The sequence below is a fragment of the Protopterus annectens genome, chromosome 3.part0 (assembly GCF_019279795.1).
Source record: "Protopterus annectens isolate FY-2018-M chromosome 3.part0, PAN1.0, whole genome shotgun sequence".
NCBI lineage: Eukaryota > Metazoa > Chordata > Ceratodontiformes > Protopteridae > Protopterus > Protopterus annectens.
Genome location: NC_056731.1, coordinates 213039700 through 213064141, shown reverse-complemented (window position 1 = coordinate 213064141; position 24442 = coordinate 213039700). Strand labels below are relative to the sequence as shown.

The 24442-nt window shown below is 41.7% G+C and overlaps 1 protein-coding gene across 1 annotated transcript in view; it reads left to right on the top strand.

Moving 5' to 3' along the window:
- DNAH11 (dynein axonemal heavy chain 11) overlaps window positions 1-24442 on the top strand; it is a 4606558-nt gene that overhangs the window by 3541206 nt on the left and 1040910 nt on the right. The window contains exon 66 of the mRNA XM_044065542.1: window positions 8016-8220. Coding sequence (XP_043921477.1) covers window positions 8016-8220 — 205 coding nt within the window. The remainder of the gene's footprint in view (window positions 1-8015; window positions 8221-24442) is intronic.

Here is a 24442-nt window from a genome sequence, read left to right as displayed (position 1 = left end):
GGTACGCCCATTCACGCATATCTCCACGCAGAAGACACTCTAGCTGAGAATCAAATCAGCCAGCGTCTTACTGTGAGGTGACAATGCTACCGCAGCACCACCACCGCGGATTTAACATGCATAAATACTTTGAATCTTTTTACAGGATTTAGTAATCCATTAACATTCTATGGTAAGACTGCAAACATTACTTAACATATAAAATAACACTACTACAGTATTCTCACCCTTAGTTTCAACCATTTACTGTGATTATACATACTACATACAGATGATGAATTCAAAAATAAGAATAACATAATAATACCTTCTGTTGCATCATTTGTAAACTCTGTGAAGATCATATCTAGCATCTAAACTGTATAAAACTTCTTACAAACTTATAGCATACATCAGGAAATGAAAATTAGCATTATACAAACATTCATAAAGACTTTCAAATATTGTGACATAATATTTTATATTTTCTCTAGTATGCTTACAAGTAAAAGAGATCCTATTTCTAATAGAACAGAAATTCTTGTTGAACATATGTATCTTAGCTTTAGTCAGTAGGTCTTTTATGTTCTGTAAATGCATTTATTCATCCATTTCAGAGCCTCCCTTCCCATCCCATTTCAAATTGCGGTCATATCTGCATCTAACTTTCAGAACATCTTACCCACTGAGTTAAATGCTGAGGTTCAAGATAACAAATAGTTTCAGTATGGTCAAAATTATTTTCCCCTTCAATGTGAAATAACTTCAAAAATAATAGACCTATTATTTGTTAATTTTCTCACTGCTTTCACAGTTGTGCCATACACTCAACTGCAGTGAAAGATGGTGTTTCTTGTTATACATGTTGTTTTGCTTTGGCTGACTTTACAGGTTATTTTTAGCTCAGTCTAATAATGTCCCTCGGTTAATTGAACCAGGAAATTAATCTCCTGACAGTTGTGTGGGCACAGCAATGTCAGTTACATGATGCTCCCCTTCACTGTTAGCAGCAGTGAAGACACAAAGACTTTCTTAAAATATTGAATCTTAAAGGGGAATCACCACTGTACACCCAAAGCTGTACATTTGGTATACTATACACCAAAATTATGGCTACTGCTTTGGTTAGAGGACATATTGTATTTACACTGAAATATATGAGTCCTCAGGACCTTATAGTCAAGCAAAGAGCTTTCTTAGAACAGACAGTATAATTACATTTATTCAAGTAAATCACAATACTGCAAGCATCCAGTTATCCAAAACTGTTTAGGTAATAACAGTTAGCATCTTAACTCAGCCTGTATTGACAATGTCTTGCAGTCTTGACTACAACTTTTCTGTAGTACTTCCCTTGTAATTCACTGCAAAAGCTGCATTATGCCTTTCTAATATCCTTATCTTAAAGATAGGGAAAACATCCATTTTTTCCTTCTCTGTTGCCCTAAAGTGGTTGTAGAGCTTTCCTCTGCAGTATTTGCCATCTGCATGCAGTCCTCACCTCTGTCATAAAGCAGTGGATGAAAGCCTCTGTCTTTTTAAGTGCATAAACTATGAATATCCCCTCAGGAAGGCTCACTGTAAATCAAGTTGGATGCAACAGTTTAAATTTAAAATTTTGTCTCCTGTCAGCTTCAGTTCATTATGAAACAATTTTTTATTCTACTTTATTTCAGATGAATATTAATGATTGCATTTCATTTTTGTTTCCACCAACATTATAACTTTAACGGGATCCCATAGTGTTGGCAAAAGCCTTTCAAATTCGTAACTGTGGAAGATTACCAAGAGGGGTCTTTGAAACTTCACCCATTGTGATTGTGAGAGTAAAACCCTATGGGCTTTCTCATTTCATGTTCTCTCAGCAGACCAATCCATTCCACAAACATTTCTTTCATGAACTCAATACAGTTCTCCTCCTCTGCCTTTTCAGACATACCCATGAAGTGTATATTTTTATGCCTATTTCTAACTTCTATATCCACAATTGTTGCCTTTAAAAGTTTCAGCATCTCTCCTGAAGTGTTTTTTCTGCGTTTTCACTTCCTTCATGTCTCACTTCACATACATAAACTGGTCAGAATGAGAACTTAAGGCTGCTTCCATTTCTTCCATTCCATTATCTGACCTTGTATATAGTATTAGTCTTGTGCATTTCTCACATTATTGAGTCAGAACTCTCTTCTTCCATTCTGCCCATGATCTTTTTAGTCAGCAAATGCTAAATGTTAGTTTCAAGACAGTTCTCCTTAGGTCTGTGATTCAACCTGACCTCATGGTACCTCTAACATTCTGGAATCGCCTTTTTTACTTCTATTTTTGGTTTTCTTTTCATTATATAAGCAGAATTAATAAACCACAACACCACCACCAGAGCCTCAGAGATGAATCTGTATTGACAGTTTCAGTCTTGTGGCATTAAAATTGCAGTTTTACTTTTACATGGAGACGAATCTGTGCTCAAACAGTCCTCACGTTTCCTACCTTGACATTGTCATGCTGACATTTTTATTTTATTTTGGATTTGTTAACTGGGTAGAGCACTGATCCCATTAGACCCATTTCAGTCATTTCATTTTAATTGTCATTAAATTAATGTTACCTATTTTAAGGGGTCTGTTTATTGGTCATTAAGTATTTCGAGACATGCCTGGTTAAGTTAGGAGTATGAGGGATTTGTTCTTTTTTAGAAACAGAATAGACAGTAGGAAAAAATTCTTTAATAGACTTTTAAAATTAAGGTAATTCCCATGATATTTGGGGGACATTGATGGGGATCTGTAGCTAGCTATGAAGTGAAGCATAAGTTGGCTCTCCAAGTTAGTATCACGTTTAGTCGAACATACAGAATCACATCTTCAGCTTCAGTTACTCATGTCTCTACAGTTCAAGACAAATATGAATGAGATACTATTGCTCACATCTGCCTGCTTAATGTGTTCCCTGATTTTGCAACATTCCCAAAAAAGTATAACAGGGGCTTTAAACTGTGTGTTGTCTGTTATTCCAAGGTGCAGCAACCATGATATGAGAATATTAAAGTTAAGGGGAGCTGGGAGTGCAGGGTGGGCTCTTAAAAAGAAAAAAAAGATCTCTGATGAAAGTTGCATTCGCTCATACTTTTTCCTAAGCTTGAGTAACCGTGAGCCAAGATTGTCAGTACTAGATCTGATGAAATCCAAGATGTTTTGATATGATGTTTTTAAACACCTTTATTACATTATCACTTGAAATGTAAGTACGCATGCATTCATAAAAAACAAAGCAAACTGTATTAACATTTTGCAGCACAGTATGATTAATCCACCCAGAAACTGGGAACAAATGAATAAAAAACTGGGCTGCCTGTGACTATTGGACAATAGTTGACCACACAATAAAAAAGAACCAGCTGCTGTTAGGAAAAAAACACCATACACTTTATTGAGTGCTTTCATCTCTGAAAGTTCTGAGACTTCATCAGAATAACTCTACAAACTGAGCATCCACAAGTAAATAATGATGCCAATCAATCAATTTAACACAATTAAAGTGAAAAAACAGTTTCTGAATAAAATACCATAACTTTAAAAATTCAGATATAAAATACAGCTTTTGTTTACCTAACCAATGCTCTACATTTCAACACAGGCAAAATAGAAATATTTTCATTAATACCAGGTTCCACAGTTGCATTCAGTTTTAATTGCCATTTCAGTTCACTCTGTTCTGTTTGAAGTTCCCACCACCCCCCTCTATTGTTTTTTTGAATAATTTCTAAGATTCCAAACTTAAACTTGACAAAGTTGGTACATCTCACTGAATGTCTAAACAATGCATTATTTTCATTTCAATTAGCAATAGTGTAAGTGTGTTCATAGATATGTTTTCTCAATGATCTTTCTGTTTTGCCAACATAGTAAAAACTACAGGACGTGCATACTGCCAACATTTTTCATTTTCATGTCTTATATGTTGCATAAGTGTTTTCTTTCTTTTTAGCAGTTGTCATTCACAACAACAAATTGCTCAATTCCTGCCTTCCATTTTAACAAGCTTTTGAAATGAAGGCTTGGCTGACCCAAGGAAAGAGAAACCAACTTCATATTTACTTTTTTTCATCAGGATTAAGTTTGGAAATAGACCTCAAATCTAGAGTTTTTTTTAGTCAGTGATGTTCAGCATTTACTTGTTTTCTAGTTTCTATAATTCTCACAGCAGATTATTACTGGAGACATTTTTTTCATGCGTAACTGCCTGCTGAACAAGACTGCCAAAACACTAAACCTTCTCTGAAACTAAATCAGGCTTAAGACCTGCCTCCCATCACTTTGGGAAATGTTGAATTGTGCCTAACATGTCTCTGAGTTAAACTGAAGATGTACATTTATGCTGTTCAAGTACTAGTATATGCATAATACCTTTTTATTGGCACCTACCTGCAAGTTCACGTAAATCTGCTTCTCAGAGTCAAGATGCTTTTAGTTCTTTGACAGAAGAGAATTAAGTAGATCTTGAACATGCCACCTGTTTATAATCACATGTATGCTGACATGATTATGTCCCATCAAGGAAAGGGGGTCATTATACCAGCATAGTTTCTAAGAATGGTATTCTGTGCATTGCCACCATATGATTCTTGACATATCCTAAAACCTCTAAGTGTATATTGCTAGAACAATATCTGTGATTGCTACATTAGTATCTGTGGTTGCCATAGTAATAGATGTGGTTGCTTTGAAGGACAAGGTGCAGACTAAATCACAAAAATAAAGTGGCCAGTACTTTTGGGACGATGCAATCAGTGTAAAGAACTTCCATCCTTGTTGGATGTAAATTGCATGCAGAACCAAGGTACTTGGTTCGTGCTACATTGCATCCCTATCCAGATATATTTTGGACTGAATGTCACAGATGCAGTGTGGCTGCTACATCTTTCTATGTGTGTGTGTGTGTGTGTGTGTGTGTGTGTGTGTGTGTGTGTGTGTGTGTGTGTGTGTATACCACAAGCTTTATAATTTTTTTGTAGTACAAAAACACTTTTTTTTTCTTTTCATTTCAAGAAATCCTTGGAGACAGTGATGCCTCGGCATTCCAGGGTCATCGTGATTTCTAAGGACAGCTGTTTTCTAGTCTTTTATATCAAACTCAGAGGCTGTTCTTCACAGATTTGTGACTTCTTGCATTGAGAGCTGGATGTAAAGTACTACCATAAAGTAAATATAAAAATAAATAAATAAAAACAAATAAAAAAGAGGGCAGTGACTCAAACTCCATTAAGTGACTGAAAGCTGTAGGCATTTTACATCTATATCTTGTATTTCGATCCTAGCAGAAGGTTAGTTTTGGTCCACGCCTTACATCTAGGTTTTGAAAATGCTACATTTTTTCTGTGTAGAGCATATTTTAAGAGTATAGGTAAACTGGTTCCAACAGTAACCTCCTATTCATAGACTCACACTGCAAATATAGACTATACAACATGGTCAATAAGGGAACAAGGGTATTACATGGCTATGCTTATAAAGGCCTTAGGGCCAATAGCCTAGTACCCTCCTGTGAACCTATGAAGTATATCATAAATTTGTTACAGGACAGGTGCCAAACTGTGGTTATGTCTTTGTGTATTATGTGCCCATGCTATCTACAGAAAACCCATTTAATTAAAAAACTGTAGAGTATGCATTTTCATGCACATACACCCACACTGCTTTGTTTAACATATTGCTTCTCCATTATAGCTCCTGAGTAGACATTTGAGGACTACACATGTGAAACAGCTTGTACTCATCACTCTGAAGCAGGGCACCTAATCACTCCACCAGTGATCTGTATTTGTGAACGAACCCTGACCACTGGTAGAGCTTGTTGAGGGAAGGTGGAAAGGTGAAGTGATTTGTAGCTTGATGTCTCTTCTTATGAGGAAGATTTGGCAGGTTTCTCCTACACTGTTGCTGCCTTAGGGATTGGGCACGATCAGTAATGCAGAATACCATAAGTTTTAGCCCCAGGTTGCTTGCTTGTTTTAAGAGGTAGCATGATCATTGTAAGTGACTCCTTTCCACATGCGGCAGGGGAGAGTTCAGTGAAGAAAAATGGTTCTTGTTGTCAGTGTAACAAAAGCCGTGAGGCCATCACCAGTATCAGGGATATGGCTAGCTAGATTGTGGAACAGACTGAAAGGGAACCCTCAAAAAAAGCAATAGCTGATAGATAAGGAGGTCAGAAATCTGGTGCCGGAGGGCCCATGAATAGGAAAAAACACCAAAAAATGTATATATTTAAAGAGGACCACAGAAAATGATACTCTGGAGACGTTTCTGAGATTTCAGAAAGAAGAAATAGCCAGCTGTTCTGTAGCAGACTTCATGCATACAGATACGATTTTGCAGTGATGACTGCAGCCTTCCCTTTATTTGCTTTGATAAGAAAATGGTGTCTTCTCCTCACCCTACCAGTAATGTCATGCATGTACTATGAGATTCTGTAGCATAACCTCCAGTCTGATGGTGTTATCTGTGGGAGTCATCATTTTGAGTCATCACTTCCAAAATGTTTTTTTTTTTTCATGAGGAAAAGCTCCCCCTGCAAGCCCCTTAGTCAGCATATACTTAGCTGTACAGTTGCACAACTATGAAGGAAAGAGAAACAGCCTGTAAGGATGAAACAGCAGCTTGCACAACTGTGGTCTTGCAGTAGATCTAATGTGTAGTAAGCCTTCCTGTGATTTAAAGATTCAAGAATATAAACTGAGGACAATTGTATCCCTGTAGTTGCCATTCTTCACATGGTGGAGCTCTTTTTGCACACAGTAAGACATGGTATTTCGGTTACTTATTTCATTTTTGTACCCTGTAAGAATAATTTTGTCTTGTCTTTTAGAGAAAATAAGATATTTTTGTGTTGCCTTATATTGTGTGTGATTTACACTAGTTGGTTTTATGCCAACGCAGGAATACTAGGTACATTGCCTGGGCAGAGATGTGGTACTCTGAATAATAATAATAAAAAAATTCTACATGCAATGCCAGTGAAGTTGTGATTGATACAGTCCATTCATTCATTCATTTTACCATTTATGGTTTATTCCATATATAGTTCTGTGAACCAGATCTGGATGCGTCATCAGTCCATCAAAGACATTCTCATAGTTAAGTTTTCACTAGTGCTTAGTTTAGTTGGATTGACAGTTAACCTATCAGCATGTTTTTGGATGGTAAGAAATGTAGATCCTTGCAGAAATGCATATAGAACAGGGAGGGCATGCAGGCTGTACAAAGAAGGCACCTCAGCCAAGAACTGAACTAGAGTTCAACTGTGAGGCAGTAGTGCTGAATGATACATTTCAGTGGTTACTAATATGCTAGAATAAATATGTAAAGTTGTTCAAACCGTAAAGCACAGCAGAATCAGTGCCACTGTGTGCTTTTGGAGATTATCTCAGGTAAGGTGGATTCCCCTAGATGAGGCTACTTCTTGTAGTGTATTTACCTGAGAAAGAATGTCTTGCTGTGGTTCAAAATAAACAACTTTAGACAATGTTAAAAAAAGATTAATTTCCTATAGTTAATTAGAAATACTTAAAAGAAAGTCAGAGGGTAGACTTTAGCTTCTTGTGATGTGATATCAAATGCAGTCATCTTCTTGTCAGTCCAGTTGTAGTATTCATATCAGCTACTGCATAATTTGCTTTCTGTTTCTCATCAGCTCTACAATGAACATAGTTATCCAAGTCTTCATACTGTGTTATAACTGTTATTATCTAACCATTGTACTCAGTAATTTTCCTCATTTAATTTGCATGCTTCTGACTTTTGGTAACTTACATTGCTGGTAATCTTTAGGTGGACATTTTGTGTTTCAGTACATATGCTGAATAGCAAATCAGCTAAAGAAAATGATTGTGCTGTTCTGTAGAGGTAATCATGCCCACCTTTTCTTTTCATTAATGAATTCTATCAATCACTGACAGTTTTCGAAAGACTTACAGTAGTACTCTGTAGTTTATTAAGTGCTGTCTTGGACAAGATTAAAACTTTTTTTAACATGATCTGTAGGTACATCAAGATTGGTGACAAAGAATGTGAGTTCAACAACAATTTCCAACTCATCCTTCACACAAAGCTGGCCAACCCTCACTACAAGCCAGAACTGCAAGCACAGACCACCCTCATTAATTTCACCGTTACCAGGGATGGGCTAGAAGACCAGCTATTGGCTGAAGTTGTCAGTACAGAAAGGCCTGATCTAGAAAAGCTCAAAGTAAGCAGCTTTTAACTTTGGCAGACAGTTAACTTCTTAAACTAAACTATAGTGAAATTAGTTGTGTTTAATAGCTATTCCATTTTGATGGCGTATAGTAAGGGACATTTGAGGTCAAGAGCAGTAGTTCTGTCTTATGTCATCTGTTGGTTATGTCCCAAGTATTATATCATGTGTCTATGAGATGCAGTGAGGAGTTACATGTCTTTAAATATTGTTTTATATACAAGTCCTTTGTTTTGTTCGGTGTTGTTCTTTTGACTACATTTCTGATGAAAAGCTACTATGCATAGTTTGAGTATGCTTTTGTAAAACAATAAACCTGGCTTCCTCAACAGGAGAAAATTAAGCAGCAGTCAGGTAACTCATAATACAGACAATGTCTGTACCTCTTATTTTCCTTGCATCACCTGTTCTTTATAGACTGATTTCTTCATTAATTGGTTTAGCTGGGTATATATGTAGCTTGATAGATCTCTTTTTTTTTTTCTGGACACTTACTGAGATAAATTCACAGGCGTACATGAAGAGAGAATGATATTACAAAATTGTACAAAAAGCAAAACGTATGCACTTATCAAATACATATAGCATTGTAAAAAAAGTCTCACTTGCAGAATGTTGTTGTTTGTCTTTTTGGCTTTTTCCCGGTTAGGGGTCGCCACAGCGGAACTCCAGTCCGCTAATGATTGGCAGTCGATTTTTATAGTGCTGAGTTGCCAGCCCGATGCCCAACCTTCAACGAAGGCACGCCCATTCACACATGTCTTTCGGAGGCCACTCGACCGCGTGGAGGACATGCAGACTCCACACAGAAGGCACTCCAGCCGAGAATCGAACAGGAAAACCTCTTGCTGTGAGGCAACAATGCTACCGCTGTACCACCATGACTTCTCCCGCTGTTTTTAAATTCATCTGTAATATTTTTCATGTAGTAAACAGTAAGAGTGCATAACTTTTCATCCATTGTTGTATAGAAATGTGCAAATAAGTATCAAACAGAATTTTATAAAAACACCCGGTGTTTCATATGCTTTATTTTATTTGACAAAGAAACCAGCATTAAACATCAGCATATACTGTAGTGCCTGAAAAGAGGAAAGAGCCTTAGTAAATATAAAATCTAAGTGTGTGAGGGATTTGGAAGAAAGTCATTGTAGTAATTAACCAAGACAATGTGGATTACAGCAAATATGGCTATAGTTTATAATAAATGAGAAGGATACTTAAGGTTAAGGAGAATAAGATAAGAGAAGGGTAGTGAGAACAGTACATTATGAGATAATATGAGCCCAGTGGAAGAGGACAGATGCAAGTAGCATAAGGGCAGAGGGCAGCTGATGCTTTAAAGATGATGGCAAGGTTGAGGTTCTGTACATGTTTACATTATATGTGAATAGCATTTATACTTGACGATTTGCTGCTGAACAGAGTAGAGCTGCTTTTACTTTCCTGTGTGTTTTTTATTCCCGTGATGCCTAATAACCATCTGATCTGATGTTGTCATTTTCATACATTCCTCAACTGATGGGTCTTAGATCTGACCTTGGATCCGGCTTGGCTACTTTTTCCAAATTTACAGATCCAACTCTTGAGCTCCTCTATTTACCCATAATGCCCCACTAACCTAGCATACCTCAGAGTTCATTTGCCGCCATATTACTCAAACACAATTCTCATTCTCTTCAGCAATCGAGTGTTGTTTTTTCAAGGTCGTAAGTTTTTTATTGTCTTATTCCTAACTTTCTTACTTTTCCTTTCACCTCTCCTCCCTTACCCTCTAGTTCTCAGGTTTTGTCCATCAGGTAGTTCTTTTATTTCATTCCTGTTAGTTTCTTGGGTACTCTTGCCTTTTTTCTATCACCCTTAATCCTCCCCTTTAGAGGCTATTCCTCTATACTATTGTTGGTACCTTTTTTCCTACTCTTGAAAACAAACTTTCTCCTTTTCTATATAATTATTTTTTGTTGATAATCATGACAGATAAGCCGACTAGTTTTAATAAATGCACTTCCTGTGGGCATAAGATTCCCAGCTCTCATGTCCACAGGGAATGTGTTTGCTGCCTCGGCACAGCCCATTTAGATACTAACTGCACTATCTATACAGGATTTAATTCCAGAGCTATTAGTGACTGAAGGAATAAACTGGTGTTGAAGGGTCTTCTTCCTGCTACTTCCTCTTCTATAGCTACTGAGGCTTAAAACCTCTAAGAAGTCTGAAAAGGGAAGCCTGTGTTGGCTCCAAAGGATAAGGAATCCAGAAAAAGGTCTCTGGACCATTCATCTACTTCAGCTCTGGCCGCTGAGCTACCTTTGAAATTTTCAAAAAAGTCAGATCCAGCTCCCTCAGATACTACCTCCTTAAAGCCTAAGTGGACTTGGATATGGTTACCCCAATACTCACTGGAGCTAATATCTCCTTGACTTCCTTCTCCCTTTCTCCAGGAGACTCCAAGGAAGCACTAAAGATCACCATCTACCAGGTCCTCCTTTAGGTCCTCCAGAAACTTGTCTGATGCAGAGGTGGATAGGATGATGAGGAAGTTCCTCAGAGCTCAGATCCAGATGGGGTAATCCCAGCTCCATCTTCCAATGGATCTATGAGACTGCACTGCACCTCTCTCAATTAACATCTCCTTCTCTGATCCATTCCATGGTTTTGGAGCCCTTGGATCTGAGATCTGTTGGAACTGTCCTCGTCTGATCTGAAGACAGGTAGTTCTTTGACTCCAACCACATCCCTGAGTCATCCGGCTCCAATACTTTTGGAGCTGGAGGACTCTTGGAATCAAAGAGTTGAATCTGGCTCCTGGGGATTAGGGTCAACTCCAAAGTTATTGGAGCTGTCCTTGCCTGTAGGTGCTTTGGTGCTGGACAGCTCGGGTCCAACTCCATCCTCAGGAAGGGAGCTTGGGAGGATGCAGGGCTTAGAAGCACAGGGAACTTTAGCTCTTGTGCTGCCAGCTTTTGTTTCCCCTAGGCCCTCTGCTTTTGAGATAGTGGAGAGGGCTTTCCCTTTGCCTAGAGAGAGGACATCTTTAACCCTTGTCTTTATTCCACTGTTGAGTCACAGTTCTGAGCCTCTCACTTCTATTCCACCAGGATAGACAACCTGTTTAAGCCTCCAGTCAGTCCCCTAGGACTCCTTTATTACTTCCAATATCTCACCAGACCATCCCACTGATGCAGTCCCTAGGAAGAGAACATGCAGAAGGAGACACTTGGATTCCCATCATGAATCTGTTACTGAGGACACTGACTTCAGTTAAGGGGAAAGATCTCCCTGATCTTCATATGAAGATGTCACCTTTGGAGAAATCCTACAACTTTTAAAACAGAAAGGTGGATGGTCTTCCAACCCCCCCCCCCTTCCCAGAAGGAGCTGGTGTTCCTGGCTTCTTTCAGGTCTGTACCGTGTATGTCTTGGGTGACCACCCCCCTCAGCTGATGAGTTGATAGACTATGTATAATGCTGTGCATGGAAGGAGCTGGATACTGTAGACCCTATCCCCAAGGACCAAGATAGAATTTAGCCCCCACCTTCAGAGTACACTGGAGCAAGGATCCCAGTAGATGCCACCCCCCTACCAGGGACTCTAGGACTTTGAACAGATTTGGAAAGCATGTTTACGCTTCAGCAACCTTTGCCCTGTGGTCACTGAATTATTTGTTGAACTTTACAAAGTAGTAAAGAGATTTGACAAAAGAGCTGTCCAATTCTCTTTCCAGGTCCATGTCTGTGGAGGACCAGAACAAGATTTCTTTACAACTGGCCACACTTCAGTCCATATCTAATGCACCCATGAGGTTGATATCCCATCCTTCAGAGGGTACTTTATAGACAGCAGGATTGGGCTTAGCCATCAGGAGACATGCCTGGATGTGCTTGTGCAATTTTACAGAGCCCTTTATGTTTTCGTTCATCATTGCTCCTTTTGATGGGTCCTCTTTGTTTGGCCCAAAGGTGAAGGAAACACTTGCCAAAAGTAGCAAGATGGAAAGACATTGTCTGCCATTGGGATCTTTTTTCTACTCCTCAGTGACCCTTTTCTCGGAATCAGCAAGGAGGCAAAAAGATGTGGTTTCATAAGTCCTGGGGTCCTTTCTAAGACTCAGGAGAAGGTGGTTCCCCCAGAGGAAGAGGGGGAACTCTAATGGAACACATCATCCTTGCAGCAGAGGTGGCCTGCAAAACCAGGGTTTCTGAGATTCATTCTCAGACAAACCCTACCAACACTCCTGAAATGTTGCCTGGCTGCTATTTCTCTGAAGGCAGTCAGGGGCCTCTAACCACCAAAACTGTTTTTAATATACCCACCTTTAAATGCACCCTAAAAGAATACTTTACAAAATCTTGGACCTGCTCCTGTGCCAGTTTTGGCTGAGCTGATTGACTATACTTTTCTTACTCCCTTTAACTTAAATCACACTTCACAACCCTCTCCAATCTCTGCTCCACTCCTTCTTTCGTTTTTCCCACTAACTTACCTTATCCACTTCATCTCTGCAGATATTTCTTCTAGCTGTTTCCTCCTTACTCACCTAAGCTACACTCTTCTCTTCATACTTCTTCCTTCTGTAACCATAATATGAACACCATCTCTTATACTAAGATATCTCTCAATTTCTCCTCACTGTCTCTATTCATATAATCTCTTATATCTCTTTAAAATATTTTATTATATTATAATTGTCTCAGGTCTCATTCGTCACATACTACCCTAGGTAACAAATAATATGACTATTGTGGTTTTCCTCACATATTTTCTCCAACTCATGCTGTTGTTTTCCATTGCACTTTACTATGAAACATATGATGTCCTTTTCTGTCACCATTACAGTGTTCCTTACATCTGAGATTCCCTGTCTAGGCAGCCTGACATCTGGCCAGTATACAAAAGCCTTAGGTTGCGTTAAGGTACAACATTCATCACATTTATGCTCTTCCCATAGCATAGGGCATAAAGTTGATGTCTGGACATACCATACTCAGAACTTCTTTGCTGTCAGTCCGAATGCCATCTGTTGATCGTCTGTCTGAATGCCTACATTCTGTTGCTGGTTTTCATGCCGTTGCAGATAAGTGCCCCATTAGAGTTTCATTTTTTCTTGTTTTTTGGTTGCTTCTGGGGTTTAATTTCATCCAAGAAGCATAAATGTCAGTGTGGGAGACAGATGTTTTGCCTGGGCACCTCTCACGACCATAAGTCCTGTTCTATTTGTCAAGCATTTATGCTGAAGACTATGTATAGTAGGCTTTCTTCCTTAGCATTGTATCTGGAGAATCAGTGACTTTAGCTATAGAAGGAACTTCCTGCCCTAAAGGTCAACCTTCAGAGAAGAAGAAGGTTAAGAAACCTAGGCTGGAATTATCTGCTGTCCAGCCTCTGCCAGATGTTTCTCTTGAGGTGAGTAAGAACCAGGAGGTTCACCCAGGTTTGTTGTCGGATTCCTCTGCCATGATCGGGTTGGAGGCCGGCGGGAATCTGGCTCTCAGCATATCTGATGAGGCTTTGCAAATGTCCATTTCGGACATTCAGAAGAAACCTTGGTTGATTATTTTCGAGGGGCTAGGAATGTTCCTCAGATTTTAGTTAGGGAAGAAGACTCTACTTCTGTTATTGAATGATGTCCTTGGTCACAGTCTTCCAAGTTTTAGAGGCAGACACCCTATTAAAGAAGAAAAAAATTAATAAAGAATGCTTTTTATTCAGTCACTCTAAAAAGTGAAAAATAAGGAAGAAGAGTGAAAATCTTGCAAAAGAAACACAGACAAGCTGATTTCAGAAAAACATTCGAGGTTGGTTTTGCTGATTCTGGTAATGAGGTACCAGAAGTAGTAGCAGGAATCACCAAAATCAATCTCAAAAGCTTTTCTGAAATCAGTTTGTCTGTGTTTCTTTTGCAAAGTTTTCACTCTTCTTCCTTATTTTTTACTTTATAGAGTGACTGAATAAAAGGCGGCCACGGTGGTGCAGTGGTTAGCGTTGCTGCCTCACAGCAAGAGGTTCTCCGGTTCGATGCTGGGGTGCCTCCTGTGCGGAGTCTGCATGTCCTCCCTGTGGTCGTGTGGGTTTCCTCCGGGTGCTCCGGTTTCCTCCCACATCCCAAAGACATGCAGTAGGTGGATTGGACACTCTAAATTGGCCCTAGGTGTGAGTGTGTGTGCCTTCTGTGGAAGGTTGGGTGCCAGGCTGGCAACTCGACACTGTAAAACTCCACTGCCAATCATGAGCGGACAGATGATCCGCTGTGGCGACCCCTGACCAGGAAAAGAAGAAGAAAGTGACTGAATAAAAAGCATTCTTTATTAAAAAAATATTTTTTTACTTATATTTTTACTTAAAAAACAGAAAAAGGTGGGAAGTCAGGAATGCAGGCAACACCTTCATCCAGTGGGAACCAATCACTAAGCAATAGATAGCACTTCAGCATTCTAGACAGCTCAGTTCATTGAGGAACGTGACAGAACCAAATCATTATGCAATACACATTTCTTCAGCACCCTGGACAGCTCAGTGCATCACTGCATGGGACAAAGCCACAAAGCTAACTTCAATAAAAAGCATTCCAATAATAATAATAATTGCTATAATAATAAAAACAAAACCTAAATATATTTCTGCTGCTCTTAGAAATGCACAGTGAGTTCCAGGCCTTCACTCAGGGTTTGTTTAATGCTGTGTTGGCACTGAAACCTCCTCAGGGGGTTTCTATTCCAGCTCCCCCTTGGTCCTCTACTCCACTTAAAAGACCTGGGGAACAGGATTCCTTTGAGGAGGAGTTGGATTCTGATGAGGAATCCCTTGCTTACTCTTCCCAAATTCCTTCTCCTCTGGACTATGAGTCAGAGGAAGAGGAATCTACCAGTCTTGATGCTCCTTTTGAAGAAATTTCTGTTGGGGACATAATCTCCAGAAGTAGGGAGTTTTTTTAAATGCTCAGGTCTCTGAGATCCATAAGAGGTACTAGGAGTTGCTGCAGACGAAATTGACTAAACCTTCTGCCATTCCTCCCGCTTTGGCTACTTTATTGGATACATTTTCCAGTGCCTCTAAACCTCCTGATTCTCAGCCCCCTGCTTCCAAGGGTGACTGAGAACTGTAACTGTTTGTACAGGTGTCCTGCTCTGACCTCTCAGTGGTGTCTGTGGTCTCTGACAAGTCCTCTTAATTGCTTTCTTCACCTATGTTCGTGCCTTCTGATAAAGATAGCAGAACCATGGAAATGCTAGGTAAGGAGGTTTACACCTTGGCTACCTTGGCTTTTAGGGCTATTAATTATCAGACCCACGTGCCCAGTTATGTGTTAGCTCTTCTATCTCAGGCTTGTCAGGTTATTTCTGACCTTCCAGACTCTGAGGGTAAAACTTCTGTTCTCTCCCTGTTAGTGACTTCCTCACAGGTGGTTTGTCAATCTATCATGTGTAGTTATGATGCAGCAGAGGCTGTTTCTAGGGCTGTTGCATTTGGGTCAGTCATGAGGAGGTATTCTTGGCTTTGGCTTCAACCACTGCATGTTGATAAAAAGGCTAAGTTGATGGATGCCTCTGTTGATAATAAACATTTGTATGGGAAGCTGCTACTGATTTGTCTAAGTCCCTTCAGGATAAGGGGAAGGTGATACAAGGAACTCAAACATGTGTTTGATGTTCTTCGTGTTTCACTGTTGCAGTCATCACATTTTGGTTATCCCTGCCAGGGTAACCCCTCGGCCGGCCTGAATACCAGAGGCTTATTATTTCTGCGTCAGTTGCTGTCGCTTCAGGACTGACGTCAGGTCATCAGTAGTATAAAGTAAGGCAGCCAATGCCATTATGTCAGTGTTTCTTTCAGATGAGCCTGAAGCAGAAGTAGTTCGCATGAGTGCCGGTTGACCACTACTTCAGTTTCATCTTCTGAATTGAAGCTGAAGTCTTCTAAAGCTAAGTACCCCATTGGGGATCCTTTTTTCTTGCTCACCGATGTCAGAAAAAGTTAACAATTGTCTAGCCTGTGGAAAGCAAATACCACACCGAGACTTTCATTCTTACTGCGTCACTTGCTTAGGCCCAGACCACGACATCCCTCACTGTCACTTTTGTGCTTTGTTTAACACCAGAACTATACTTTGTTGGGCCCTTATTGTAGCTAGATATTTTCGCTTACAGTCCTCGAATTTCGATATGGCTTTGGTAAGTCATACAACAGCAGATCTTCCGAAAAAACATTAGGATAAAGACAGAGACAGACCACACAGGTCCAAACCTACCAATGACACTTCCGTTAAGCTAGTCGTCAGTTCTCCAGTCCTCAGTGAGGCACTTTTGCACAGCCCCTGATGCCGGCTTCCTTGGATTTGCAGGCCGCTACCGAGACCCTTTCAGAGTCCGGTATGCCGCAAAACTCTTCTTCGACTAAGGATCCTGCAGTTGTCTCTACCTTGGATGGGTCCGGAGCCACTGAGCAGGCACTGGCTTCTGAGGAAGTACTTTGCACAAACCAACAACTTCTTTCGCATCTACCATTCTTTCAAAAACTATCGACTTTCTAAGGCCCAGGGCGTGAACCACACCCATGAAACCGACGACCCAATCTCAGGCACCTGCTTCCTTTCCTCAGTCTCAAATGCTTAAAATGGTGGAAGACCTTACCATGCTGATCAGGGGAAGCCAAGCTACCCCTTCCAAAAGAAAAAGAGATCTGTCCCCAGAAGTTTTGTCTGAACAGGAGTCTGATGACTCTGATGCATCTAAATATGAAGACATGCAACCCCTCTCTGCTTATGAGGATTCTAATGCAGAGGAATCCATTCCTTCAGCCTCTCCACCCAAGGACATTTCCTTTGGGGAAACTCGTCATACCTTAAGGGAGCATTTCCAATGGCAATGTCAGCACTATCCTCAGTCTAAAAAGAGACTCAGAGAATTCTTAGATCTTCCACAGCACAGACCCCTGGCCATTCCCCCAGTCCTAGATGTTGTGGACGATGTTTTCCTGGAATCTAATTTGACTTCTGACACCCTCCCTCCTGCTCCCAGAAAACTTGACAGGTATTACAGAGTCCCTGACTCACACAAATTTATTTTCAAAAATCCTGCAGCTGACCCTGAGGTAATTTCCCAAGGGCCTAAAGGAATTAAAGCAACCTCTGCTAAGAATCTCACCCCCTCAGATAGGGATTCCTGAGCACTAGACAGATGGGGTAAAAAGTATACACCTCTGCTACTCTTGTTATCAGAGCACTAAATTGCCAGTTCCATATGCTAAAATTCCAGCAACATACCATACAGCTCCTCAAACAAAAAGTGTCTTCCTATCCTGCTTGTGCAGAATCTAAAGAGTTACAAGAGTTAAGGCATTCTGCAAGTCAAGTAACTAAGCATACCTTACACTGTGGTTTTGAAACCCTAGAAGCTTCGTGCAGGGCGGCAGTCACCGGTTTTGTCCTTAGAAGACATGCTTGGCTCAAGGAACAGCCCTTGCCAGACCATGTCAAATCTAAGTTATTGGATGCACCCTTGCACAAAGACAACTTAGTTGGCACCAAGGCAGAGGAGGTCTTTAAAAAGATGAAAGAAAAAGCTAAATCTATGCAGACAGTTAAGGATTTCCTACAGGTCCAGCCACCCAGGTTCAGCAGGCATTGCCCCTCCAAGCACTGGTCCTTTCCTGCTCCCACCAGGTCATTTCAGCCCAGACCTCGGGGAAGAAGACCTCCCCCCAGACAGCAGCCACAGGGAATACAGAGATCAAAGCAGTGGAGTTCTTCCACTTCAAAACTAAGGAGTTCAAAGCCACCCCCTCATGGTAAGAACTCACAATGACTCTCCACCTCCTCCCTCTGCCCACCTGCACTTGCCCCTAGGAGGAAAACTGTCCTTCCATGCAAGCACCTGGGCCACCATTACCAATGAGCACTGGATCCTCAACATAGTATCCCAGGGATACACATTTTCTTTTCACACTCTTCCAACCCCAAAAGGGTTCCCAGATCTACCTCCAAACCAGTGGGCAGAGGCCAAAAAGCAAGTTCTTTCCCTGCTCCCTATGAGGGCAATAGAGCACGTTCCTGCAGAATAGATTGGCCAAGGTTTCTACTCCAGACATTTTCTGGTACCCAGAAAAGAGGGCTCCTGTCACCCCATCCTCAAGCTATCCATTCTAAACACGTTCCTGGTGATACCAAAATTCAAAATGTTCACCCTCCAGCAACTGCTACCCATGCTCTCCAAGGATGCCTGGCTAGCCACCCTAGACCTAAAAGAGGCCTACCTCCACATACCTATCAGGGAATCATGCAGGAAATATCTATGTTTCAGGGCAGGATCTCTGCACTTTCAGTTCTCTGCACTTCCCTTTGGCTTATCTACTGCTCCCAGAGTTTTCACAAAATGTCTGGCTCCCGCCATTGCCTTTTGCAGACAAAGGAATATCCAAATTTACCCATACTTAGACGACTGCCTAATTCAGGCAGACAGTCTGGAAAAGCTGCTCAAGCACCTGGTGTTTGTAAAGTCCCTACTGACTTCCCTAGGGTACACTATCAACGAAATGAAATCCAAACTAGTACCCACCCAAAGGATTATATTCCTGGGAGCAAGCCTGGACACAGCATCCCAGATGGCATTCCTTACACCAGAAAAGCAAACCTACCTGACAGCCTACTTCTCTCAACTAGCCACCCGACCCCAGTTATCTGCAAGGAAAATCCTGCAAGCTCTGGGGTTCATGGCATCTTGCATTCTTCTCATTCCATATGTCAGGCTGCATATGAGGAAACTTCAGTGGTACCTAAAAAGCCTTTGGTGTCATCTCTCTCAAGATCTGGAGACTCATACCAATGATACCTTGCCTAAGGAAAGATTTTCTTTGGTGAGCAGCAACATGCTACCACAACAAGGGACTACTTTTCTCATAACCCCCCCCCCCATCATCCAGACCCTCACCACAGATGCATCAAACTATACCTGGGGTGCACACCTGGACAGCAAGTGCATACAGGCCAATGGAGGCCACAGCAAATCCATCTGCACATCAACCAAAAAGAGATGTTAGCTGTCCTGCATGCATTGACAGCCTTCAGGCCCCTTCTCTCCCCAGGGGCTGTACTGATCAAAACAGACAACACCACTGTGATGTGGTATATATCAGCAAGCAGGGAGGGACTCACTCCTACCCTCTATGCAGGCTGGCCATGACCCTTTGGCACACAGCCTCTGCCATGCAACTCCAGCTGATAGCACATTTCCTGCCAGGCTCTCTAAACTGTCTGGCAGACCACTTAAGCAGAAATCTTCTAGACCCACATGAGTGGCAGCTAGACCAAAGAACTTTCACCCTAATAACTCAGAAATGGGGCACCCCGAAGGTTGACCTCTTTGCCTTCCACACCAACCATCAGCTCAGCAAGTTCTGCACCAGGGAGCATCACTGCATGGCTTGAAAAGTGGATGCCCTATCCTTCCCCAGGGTCAATCTCTCAGTCTATGCATTTCCCCCACTACCTCTCATCGCCAGGGTACTGCTCAAAATAAGGGAGGAAAAACCAAGGATAATTCTGATTGCTCCAGACTGGCATCACCAACACTGGTACCCACTGCTCAAAATAAGGGAGGAAAAACCAAGGACAATTCTGATTGCTCCAGACTGGCCTCACCAACACTGGTACCCACTGCTGTGCTAGTGAGGCACCTGATTCTCAAGCCTGTCCCCACTGTCACCATGGCATCTCCCTCAGACCCCAACCCTCCTAACTCAGAGGGAAGGAGAATTCATGCATCCCCAACCGCAGACCCTCAATTTGGCAGCCTGGATTATTCCCTGACCACTGATCACTCTGCCAAACTCAGTAAACAGGTTCTAGATGTTTTTTGTGAGGCTAGATGCCCTAGCACTAGAAAGTCTTATGTTGACAAATGGAAAAGGTACTGCACCTGTATTCAGGCTAAGGGAGCTAATACGGCACATCCCTCCCTACCTCTTATCCTGGATTACCTAGCTGACCTGCTACACAGTGGTCTCTCCTTTCCTCTATTAAAATTCATGACTCTGCTATATCTGCTCTTTTCCACACTGAGCACCCCCTTTTTTCACACCCTATGATCAAACAATTCCTAAGAGGGGCTAGCAACATGAGGCCATCTAGAAGAGCATCTACCCCAGCTTGGGACCTAAACTTTGTGTTGGAAAAGCTCACCCTGCCCCCCTTTGAACCAGCATCTTCAGCAGAGTTAAAATTTCTCTCCTGGAAGACAGCTTTTCTTCTGGCCATCACTTCAGCCAGAAGAGTCTCTGAGCTACAGGCACTCATGGCTGTAGAGCCCTTCATCATCTTCCATGCTGACAGGGTGTCCCTCAGTACTAACCCATCCTTCATGCCCAAAGTGGTGTCCAGTGTGGCTGACAACCAATCCATTCATTTGCCCACCTTTTTCCCTAACCCACAAAACAAGGGGGAAAGGATCCTGCACTCTCTAGATGTGCACAGACAGTTCAGATTCTATCTAGACAGGACTAAATCATTCATAAAGTTTGATCAATTACTGATCAGCTTTGCTGCAGGGGCAGAGGGCAAAGCCATCTTCAAACAAACCATTTCGAAATGGATAGCACACTGCATTTATTTCTGTTACAAGCAACATGGGAAACCACCCTAAGGGGGTCAGGACTCACTCTAACAGAGCAGCCTACACCTCTGCAGCTTTCCTCAGAGGAGTCCCCACCAGGTACATCCTTTCACCAAGCATTACCACCTGCCTATCTTCTCCAAATCCAGGGCAGGCTTTGCCACTGCAGTCTTGCAGGCATCCCAGCCAGCCCCTAGTCGCCTTGACTGCCTCCACTCTTTCCCTCAGCTTTGGGAATCAACCCAAATGTGATGACTGCAACAGTGAAACACAAAGAACATAGTACAGTTGTGTACACTTACCATAACTGTAGATGTTTGAGTGTATTCAGTGTTACAGTCCTGGTTTCCCTACCTCCATCCTCCTCTTCTTTCTCTCTCTCTTCTTACAAGGAACTTTTTGGTATTTACTTTCTACTGGTGGAGTTCTTCCACCATATCCTAGCTCCCACTTGGGAGCTCCTGACAGTTAGGGCAAGAAAAACTGATGTAATGGTGTCGGCTGCCTTACTTTATACTACTGACGACCTGATGTCAGTCCTGAGGTGACAGCAACTGATGCAGAAATGCTAAGCCTCTTGTACTCGGGCCAGCCAAGGGCTACCCTGGCAGGGATAACCCAAATGTGATGACTGCAACAGTGAATACACTCGAACATCTACATTTATGGTAAGCGTACACAACTGTACTTTTCTCCTATTCCTAAATTTCAGGGAAATTACCCCAGTAAGCCAGACTTTCTTCACAAGCAATCTCACCTTCTTCCTAAGAGGGAAAAGAACAGCAAGTGGACAACTCCTGATTTGGCTACTCAGACTTCAGGGACTCAGAACTCTTCCTTTCTAGATAAACCAGGTGCTGTCTGTCTGTTTCTTCCCAGTCACATCCCTCTTTCTCTTCATCACTCTCTCTGTCTCTCGCTTCCTGTTTGGCTTTGGATTACTCAGGATTCTTGGGTTTTGTCCATCATTTGCCAGGGGTATTTCATGGTGTGGAAATCCCTTCCACTTTTATGGGCATTCCTCAGCCTCCTCGGGAAAAACTTCCCTTTTTCCCAGAGGTGCTTTGAGACCTTTTAAAGCAGGCTGCTATTCAAGAGTTGTCTGTGCCACAAAGGGGGAGGGTGTTTTACTCCAAGATGTTTCTGGTACCCAGAAAAGAAGGTACTTTGGAGACCTATTCTAGACCTCACTTATATAAACACTTTTCTAAAGGTGCCCACTTTTTAAATGTTGTCCCTTCAGACTCTGTTCTCTCTTTTACTTCTTCAGGCTTATATGGTATCTCTGGACCTCAAGGATGCTTATCTCCATATTTTGATCCATCCCCTTTTCAGAAAGTTTTTGCATTTTTCTGTTGCTTCCTGCCATTTTCAGTTCTCTGCTTTGCTCCTTTGGCCTTTCTACTCCCCCAAGGGTATTCACCAAATGCCTCTCTCCTGTGATTGCTTCTTGCAGGTTTCAGGGATCTAAGTATTTCCTTACTTGGATGACCTGTTGATTCAGGCATCCTCTTCAGAGATCCTGTTGCAAAATCTTCATTTTGCCATTTCGCTTCTTCAGAGCCTGGGGTTCACAATGAACTTAAAAAGTCTTCTCTGACTCCTTCTCAGGATCATGTTTTTCTGGGTTTCAGGATTCAGACAGTGCCTATGCTGGCATCCCTGCCTCATCCCAAGGCCTTAACTCTCATTTCCTTCTTTCAAACTCTTCTTCCTCTGCCCTCCACTACAGCCAGGGAATTTCTGACAGCTCTGAGATTCATGGCATCCACCATCCCTATGCTTCCTCTTGCCAAACTCCACATGCGAAAGTTTCAATGGTTCCTGAAGTCAGTTTGGCTTCAACATGCACATCCTCTAGAGGTTGAAGTTCCTGTTCTACCTTGTTTCAAGAAAGAACTCGACTAGTGGATCCAGCAGTTGTCTCATAATGCAGGGCTCCCTTTTCATCCCCCTCTTCCCTCTCAGTAACTGTTCACATACACTTCAAACATGGGATGGGGAGCAGCTTTTGGCTCCCTAAAGGTGCAGAGAGTGTGGTCACCTCTTCAACAGAAGCAGCACATCAGTGTCAAAGAGATGAGAGCCCTTCTGCTGGCTCTTCAGGCTTTTTATCCTCTTTTCTCTCCAGGACCTCTCAAGGTATTTACAGACAAAACCACAGTGATGTGGTAGTTTTATTATTGAAATCTTGTAGTGCCGGTGATCGAACAGCATGTGTTTGAAAGGCACTTTTCAAAAAGGCACAATGCCGAACCAGACTACAATGAATACACAATACCGAATGTGCAGTCTAATTCGGTAGTCTGAGTTTGGTATTGTGACTGGAGATTCTGGTACAGTGAGGAACAGAGAATTTACCCATTTCCTCACTGTAGAGCGATCTCTGAGTTGGTATATGTAATTTGCAGGCAGTGTGTGGGGGGGGGGGAGCAGGGGGGCTAGTCCCCCTGCAAAATAGTAAAATCCACATGCCGTTGACTTGATGTCACCTAATGCTATGTCAAATACATCAAACTGCGGATTTCCATATTTTGGTTCGACTTTTCCATTGGCCAATCATTGCATTTTCCACATTTCAATAGTAAACCAATGTGGTATATAAATAATAAACAGGGGAGAACAAGATCTTACCTTCTTTGCCAGTTGGCACTCCTGGTATGGGATCTTGCTGTCCAGTATCAAGTGACACTTCAGGCAGTTTACATTCCTTCAGGTCAAAACAATGTGCCAGACACTCTGAAAAGGCCCTTAACTCAATCTCAAGAGTGGTTGCTTTCTGGACATTGTCCACCAGTGGGGTACACCTCAAGTAGATATATTTTCCTCCCCTCTGAACAGACAGTTTTCTCTATTTTGTGCTGGAGTCCCAGGTTCTCTGGTGTGGAAGGTGGATGTCCTCTCTTTTTTCTTGCAAGGAGATGTTTCTTTATGGTTTCCATCTCCATTCCCTTATTCAAAAATTCCTGTTCAGAGTTAAACAGGACAGTCCCAAAATCTTGTTGGTTACTCCCTTTTGGCCGAGACAGCGTTGGTTCCTTCTTCTTCTGCATTTAGCCAAGGGCAGTCATCACAAGCTACCTCAGAGGGTGGACTTACTCACAAAAGAAAAGGGATCTCTCATCCATCCCCACCTGTCCACTCTTCAGCTGACATTATAGGCGATAGGATTTTAATTCCACATAGACACCTTTTTTTTGAGGACATGCTTAGGGTCCTGCAGGTGGCCAGGAAACCTAATACTAGGAAATCCTACTTATCCAAATGGGAGAGGTTTTCTATTTGGTGTCTCTCTTGTAAAATGGACCCACTTTCTGTGGATGTTCCTTTACTTCTTTCTCTTAGTTGCTCAGTGTTGGGTTGGCTTATTCTTCTGTTAAGCCAAAAAACAAGCAAACTGTTTAAATCCAAAAAGTGAGTATTAGAGACAGAGCAGTAAAATAAGCACTAACTGTTTAATAAGCACTTTCGGAGCGGACAATACCTCTCCTTCTTCAGACAAAGCACAAACCAATTAAGCATCATTTTATATAAAAATGTGTAAACAACCCAATTATTCAATTAAAACCATTACAGAATGAATATCCTTAAAGAAATATTCTTAAATGAAACC